At 34.0% G+C, this 7,409-nt stretch overlaps 1 protein-coding gene across 1 annotated transcript; it reads left to right on the forward strand.

Annotated features, from left to right (window-relative positions):
* The first annotated feature begins 1,309 nt into the window (after positions 1-1,309).
* LOC107796378 (uncharacterized) lies at positions 1,310-3,040 on the forward strand. Its single transcript, XM_016619131.2, has 2 exons — positions 1,310-1,681; positions 2,634-3,040. Exons 1-2 carry the CDS (start codon positions 1,461-1,463, stop codon positions 2,902-2,904), a joined length of 492 nt encoding a protein of 163 aa, XP_016474617.1. The 5' UTR covers positions 1,310-1,460; the 3' UTR covers positions 2,905-3,040.
* The last annotated feature ends 4,369 nt before the right edge of the window (positions 3,041-7,409 follow it).

A 7,409-nucleotide genomic window follows, 5' to 3' on the forward strand; every position in this document is an offset into this window, starting at 1 on the left:
TTGGGAAGTTCGAATTATTAAAAGACAAAGAAGATTTTTTTTTGAAAAAAATAAAATCTTACGCCTTTAATTAAGATTTTAAGATGCGAGGTAGCAGACGGGTAGCTCTACTACTGTATTACTCCATCTGATTCATTTTATGTATGCTTTAAGATTTTACACACCCCTTTATAAATAAGAATATTAATAATCTTACTATAAGAATGTTTTTAAACTATCTTCTGTGTCTTCTTTAAACGTCTCACATAATTAATGCTTCACTAATATGAATAAGAAGGATAGATTTGATAAGAAAAACATAATAAAAGTGACTTCTTATTTTTCTAAAAGGGTGGAAAAGGAAACTTTTAACTTCTTTTTTTTTTGAATTGTTAGAATGATCTAAAAAGGCAGTCCGACGTACAAACTACAAAGTATCCCACGTTCATGCAGGGTTCAAGAAAAGACCGCATTTCAAAAATATGTAAGATAGGCAACATACCCTAATGCAAGCATAAGTAGTTAATTATGAAAATACTTGAGAATGTTCCAAGAACAAAGGAAATTTGGTTAAAAGAAGTAGAATAATATAAGATTTTAAGCTCTTTGACATGAGGCGGATGTAGCCTAAGTACCAAGTACGAGTTCATTTAAATTCATAATTTTTTATACAAAGTATAGATATATATTAAAAATTTTAGTAAAATTTCAAAAAATATTAATAAATTTTAATTTATAATTTTAATAATATAATAAGTTCAATACTATTTTTTTTAAAAATTAAACCAATTAAATTTAGATCGTCGATCCACCTTTATTTTGACAACCTTTTATTCGAATATAGAAAAGAAAATTACAAAACTACATGAGTGCCTGGAAATGTCAAGAGGCTGGGGTCCTAGTGTCTTGCCTTTGTGGGGACAAAAGTCACAAAGATGGTGACTAATTAGTTTCCCCAAAATAAAAGCGTGGTGAGTCACATTTGGATGTCTACAAAAATCTACCTTATCCACTTTGCCTAGTAGAATGGAAAATTAACCCTAAAAAATAACATTTGTTTATTTAAAAACAAAAATAATTTTTTTCTATAAAATAGAAAAAAATGCGGTTAAATAATAATAATAATAATAATATCAAGTAAAGTGAAACAGAGAGCATATATAAAGCTCAGTTTATTACATGGAAATGGTAGTACTTACTTCAAAAATCTCTCAACCATGTAATTTAAAACATCAAGAGTTTTTTAATGTTTATCTATAAATAATTAAATTATTGGATTAAGACAAAAGAATTGTAGGAGATATGTATATAAATGTTTCCTTATCAGAAACTTGATAGAAATTGCAACGTATTACCAAGTCTTGAGGAAACAAGAAAATCATTATCTTTTATTCCGTTACTTATCTCTCTATTTATTTCCCTTTCCTTTAGCAAATTAAATTCAATCATCTTTAAATAAATTATCAAGGAGAAGAAATATAATGGGGTTGAAAGAGAAGAATGGTGGTAACAAAATGAATAATGTTCAGACGTGGGTTATTATGGAAACCAAAAATAGTATTTCTGATGATTTTTCCCTTCAGTCAAATTCGTTGGAATTTTCTTCTTCTTCTTCTACTTCTTCGTTTGAGCTAGATGATGATGCTTCGTCTCATGGACCTTTGTATGAGTTGTCTGAATTAATGGATCAATTACCTATCAAGTAAGTTCACAATTTATCATTATTTTAGCCTATGCTTTTTGTAGCTCACGTTTGGCTTATGAAAACATTGTTTGTTTATAAAATATGATCATATTTTGAAATGTTAAGTTTTCAAAAATTGATTTAGGGCAGTTTTTGGGTGAAAATTTCTCCTTCACTCGCAAAACTTCAATTTTTTCTTCAAATAAAATGCATGTCCAAACACAACTTTAACTTTCAAAAATTATTTTTCAGTTTCAATTGTCCAAACGCTAACGTAGTTGAGGTGGAAGGTTCAAATACAGTTTAGGTTTTCCATAGTTGAAGTGGAGGGTTCAAACGCAATTTAGGTGAAGGGTTCAAATCCAAGATGTAGCGTAGCATCCCCTTCCACTTTTCTCCCTCTTTTGAAGTAATAAATTTTTTTTTAAAAGAAATGGAGGGTTTGATGCATTTTTTTATGTTAATATATGATTAACTGCTATTTGATCCTCATATTCAAAGATGCAAAATATATGTTTTCTTCAAATTTAATCTATTTTTTTGGAAGGTTTTTAAAGTTTTGAGAATTTCTGTTTGGGCAAGAATTTAGCTCATGACTGTAAATATTTTTTAATTTGTCTTGTATTTTTTTGTCTTGTGTTACAATCTCACATATTATGGGTAGTTACTTAATTGGCATTATCTTTTATATCACCGTATATTATAGAAAAGTATTCAGCATCCATCTTTATACAAATAGTACTGTTTATTTTTTTTTAGCCAGGATGCATATTAATTTTTTTTAATTCGTATACATAGATTATATATTAATTCTCTACGGTAATATACATATAGATTGCACATATATTATATCCTCCAACTGGAGGATTTTATTTAAGCGGTCGGATGAACACTTATTTATTTTAATTCTTCAAAATGTTTTATGTTAATTATACGCTCTAATTTCTAATGAACTCTTGTATGTGTGCAGGAGAGGATTATCAAAATATTATCAAGGGAATAGTCGATCTTTTGGATGTTTAGCAAGTGTGAAGAGCCTAGAGGATCTTGCAAAGAAAGGGAATTCTTATAACCAGAGAATGAAATCATTTAAGAGTTTTGGAGCAAATGGCAAAAGATCATCATTTCGTCCAAAAGCTACCATTAAAAAGAAGTCCTACTCTTCAAAGAGACCTATTTTATCAAATGCTCTTCATGTGGCTAATTGCACATCTCCCATTTCTTTGGAAAAGAATTTTTAATTTATTAAATTCTTAGAAAGCTTGTAGTAAATCTTTTTTTTTTTAAGCTAGCAACATGTGAAATTGCAAAAGGAAAATGGTTGACATTTTCAGTAGAAAGAGAAACAAATTTTGAGCAGAAATGTTTGTTGATTGCTGAGGGGTATTATTTATTACTTTTAGCCCGTGTCAGAAATATTATTTATACATGGTAGTCGAAAAAGTATATAAAATTTATATAATTTTTATATAATATATATATATATATATATATATATATATATATATATATATATATTATATAAATTTTATATATTTTTTTGATTATTATTTTTACAGCGGCTATACAGTGCGATTTGATGTTAATTAAGTAATGCTGGGTCAAGAAAAAAGACAAAGATACTGTGGAAATTTTCTGAAACTAATTAAACCCTACAAGTTTCTCGAGGAGTCTGATCAATTTTTCAAGGGTTCTGAGCAGTTAACACATCCATACTCGTAAGATAATTCTATTTTTTTTTTTTGGGGGGGGGGGGAGGAGGAGGGGAGTCCGTAAGATAAGTAGTAAAAATAAATCAAATTAACTATGCCGATTTGCTAAAATTACAAAACAAACCAAACCAACAAAACAGAATCCTTTTTATTTTGTTTTGATTGCTGATCTTTTTGGTTTTTCTTCACGTGAAATACAAATTCAATTCATTCAATCTATTAAAAATTTTATAAAAAAAAAGTTCAGCTAGCTTAAAATATAAAAAAACATCATAACTTTAGAGAATATTTTTAAACTTAATTTAGAAAATTAGGAAATTTGTTTCATCTGTTCAATCCAGTTCAATTCCATAACTACTTTCCTTGTCTACTTTTCTTTGCATTAATGGCCACTTTAGCCACGTCTAATTTGAAAAAAGATCAGTCGAGAGTTGTGACTGTCATACCTAGAACCTTTCTTGACTCTAAATTTAACTACACGCTAGCTTTCTTGACTCTAAGGGCATCTATTTTAAAACAAAACGAAATACATAGACAACCACCTAAATTTAGCATCAAATTTTATTTAGATACTTTAACTAAGGTTGGTTCCTATTAAACACTCCAACATCCATTAAGGTGTTGCTGGGAATAAACCCCCACAGAAATAATATTCACAGTATTAAAAACGGAATAATAACGTAGCACCGAGATACGATAATTAACAAGAATAAAAGAGTGATAACAACACCAAGATTTTTACGTGGAAAACCCTTTTGAATAAGGGAAAAACCACGGCCCTGAGACGAGCAACTGATATCACTATAGCAAGGAATTTTACACTTTGTAGATCCGAGTAAAATACTCCAAAGACCACTACAACACTCAAAAGAAATAACCTTCTTTTGATATTTTCACCTTACTACAATATCGCCCACTCTCTAATTTCCTCACAGACTATTTTCTTATACCTTATTTGTGAAACCTCACTCTTTCTTTCTCTCTTTGTTGGTGTGTGAAAATGAGAGTTGAAGGTCTCCTTTTATAGCCAGAGCTTCACTCTCTAAAGCCTACCATATTTGACAATTTACACAGACTTTTCACAATTCAACAAAGTTGGCTACCAAACCAAAGAAAACTTTTATTAGGCACATGCCTAATACTTCTTCAATGAGATGGACATCATCAATCTCCCCCTCCAGTCTTATTCATCTAGAGGAGGTAGCACTGTCTTCTAGTTTGAGTGCATGCTGACAAGTTCTTTACCTTGGTCAGCATATTTGCGGGATTCTCACTTGTAGAAATCTTCAAGACTTTTTGAGATTCATCATCTACCATTTCTCGAATCCAATGATATCTCACGTCAATGTGTTTGGTCCTTGCATGGTACATAGAGTTCTTGCTAAGGTCTATTGCACTTTGACTGTCACAATAGACGACATACTCCTTTTGATGCAATCCAAGCTCTTGAAGGAACCGTTTCAACCATATCATCTCCTTGCCAGCTTCGGTAGCGGCAATATATTCCACTTCAGTTGTAGAGAGTGCAACACACTTCTGCAACCTCGACTGTCATGATATAGCTCCCCCTGAAAACGTAAATAAATATCCAGTAGTGGATTTTCTATTATCAATGTTACCTGCCATATCAGCATCTGTATAGCCCTTCAAGATTGGATCAGATCCCCCAAAGCACAAACAATCTCCCGTGGTACCTCTCAGGTACCTGAGTATCCACTTGACTGTTTCCCAATGTTCCTTTCTAGGATTTTCAAGAAACCTATTGACAACACCAACTGCGTGAGCAATATCAGGTCTAGTGCATACCATTACATACATTAAGCTTCCGACTGTTGAAGAATAAGGAGCTCTAGCCATGTTCCCTTTCTTCTCCACTGTTGTAGGACACATCTTCTTGCTCAACTTTAGATGACCAGCAAGAGGTGTGCTGACTGGCTTAGCACTTTTCATGTTGAAGCGTTCCAGTACACGTTCAATGTACTTCTCCCGAGATAGCCACAACTTTCTGCTTATTCGCTCTCGAACTATCTTCATCCCTAGAATTTGTTGTGCTTGGCCCAAGTCCTTTATATCAAATAACTTGGACAGATCTCCCTTAAACTTTGCTATCAACCCCTTGTCTTTTCCTACAATTAACATGTCATCCACAAACAACAACAATATAATAAAATTATTCTCAGAAAATCTTTTGAAGTATACACATAGATCAGAATAGGTCTTTAGGTATGTTTGATTTTTCATGAATGAGTCAAACTTCATGTACCACTGCCTTGGTGCCTGCTTCAATCCATAAAGACTCTTATTCAATTTGCACACCATGTGTTTCTTTCCAGCTACTTCAAATCCTTCTGGCTGCTCCATATAAATCTCCTCTTCCAAATCTCCATGAAGAAATGCAGTTTTCACATCCAACTGCTCCACTTCAAGATCTAGGCTAGTTGCTAAGCTCAAAGTTCGAATAGAAGTTATTTTGACAACAGATGAGAAAATTTTGTCAAAATCAATACCTTTCTTCTTTTCGAAGCCTTTAACCACCAATCGAGCTTTGTATCTGACCAGCTTGCCATTTCCATCTTTCTTGAGTTTAAAGACCGATTTGCATTTGAGTAGTCTTTTACCCTTTGGAAGTTCAACCAGCTTGCCATTTTTCTGTAGAGATTCCATCTCTTCTTGCATGGCTTTCATCCACTAGTTCTTTTCTGGATGGGACAGCACCTCCTTAAGACTTTCTGGCTCCCCCTCATCACTGATGAGGACATACTCTGTCGAAGGGTACCTGCATGACTCTACCCTTGGCCTCTCTGATCTCCTCAGAGGTTGAGGTTGTTCCTCTTCCTGAGTGGGGTGCTTCACTTCCTCGATACCTTTATCAAGTTGCTCCCCCTGCTCAATAATCTCACCAGGTTGATCCCCCTGCTCGGCAACCTCGTCGGTCGTACTTTCTGCACTTATGGGATTGTTAGAAGTAGAAGGAATAGTAACAAGGTTAGGAATTATACCATTCTTCGCCTTTTCTGACATATCAGCAGCAGTTCCAACTTCACTTTCTCGGAAGACTACATCTCTGTTTCTGATGACCTTCTTCTTTACAGGATCCCACAATCTGTACCCGAACTCTTCATCTCCATATCCGATTAATATGCAGGGAACAGATTTATCATCCAGCTTTGTTCTCTGTTCTTTTGGTACATGTGCAAAAGCTCTGCAACCGAACACCTTCAGATGCGAGGAGGACACCTCCTTGTTGGTCTAAACTCTCTCTGGAATGTCAAACGCCAACGGAACTGATGAATTCCTATTGACCAGGTAACAGGCTGTCTGAACTGCTTCACCCCAGAATGACTTTGGCAGTTTAGCCATTCTGAGCATGCTTCTCACCTTCTCCACAATGGTGCGGTTCATCCTCTCGGCTACGCCATTGTGTTGTGGGGTTCCAGGAACTGTTTTTTCATGTCTGATCCCATGACTTGAACAGTACTCTTCAAATTCCTTTGAAGTGTACTCACCTTCATTGTCACTTCGGAGACGCTTTAGCTTTCGACTCGATCTTTGGTTTTCAAAATATAAACCCATAATTTTCATAAAGCATCATCAATAAAAGTAACAAAATATTTGTTACCGCCCATTGATTCAATTTCCATTGGGCCACAAACATCAGAATATACTAAATCATGTATATTCAATTTTCTTTCAGACGATGTCTGAAATGAGACTCTATGCTGCTTACCAAATAAACAGTAGTCACAAGGTTTTACCGTTGTACCTTTGGCATAAGAAATGAGTGATTTCTTGGCAAGAATCTGCAATCCCTTCTTGCTCATATGACCCATTCTTTTGTGCCACAAATCTGCAGAAATCTCATTTTGTGCCGCGTTCAATTAACCTTGGCATATTTCTGCATTTGTCCTGTACAACGTGCCGCGAGCAACTCCCTTTGCAATCACCAATGATCCCTTAGTGAGTCTCCACTTTTGATTTGCAAAATAGTTATCGTATCCATCTCGGTCTAAAGCAATTCCCGAGATCAAGTTCAT

This window comes from Nicotiana tabacum, chromosome 1 (assembly GCF_000715075.1).
Source record: "Nicotiana tabacum cultivar K326 chromosome 1, ASM71507v2, whole genome shotgun sequence".
NCBI classification, from domain to species: domain Eukaryota; kingdom Viridiplantae; phylum Streptophyta; class Magnoliopsida; order Solanales; family Solanaceae; genus Nicotiana; species Nicotiana tabacum.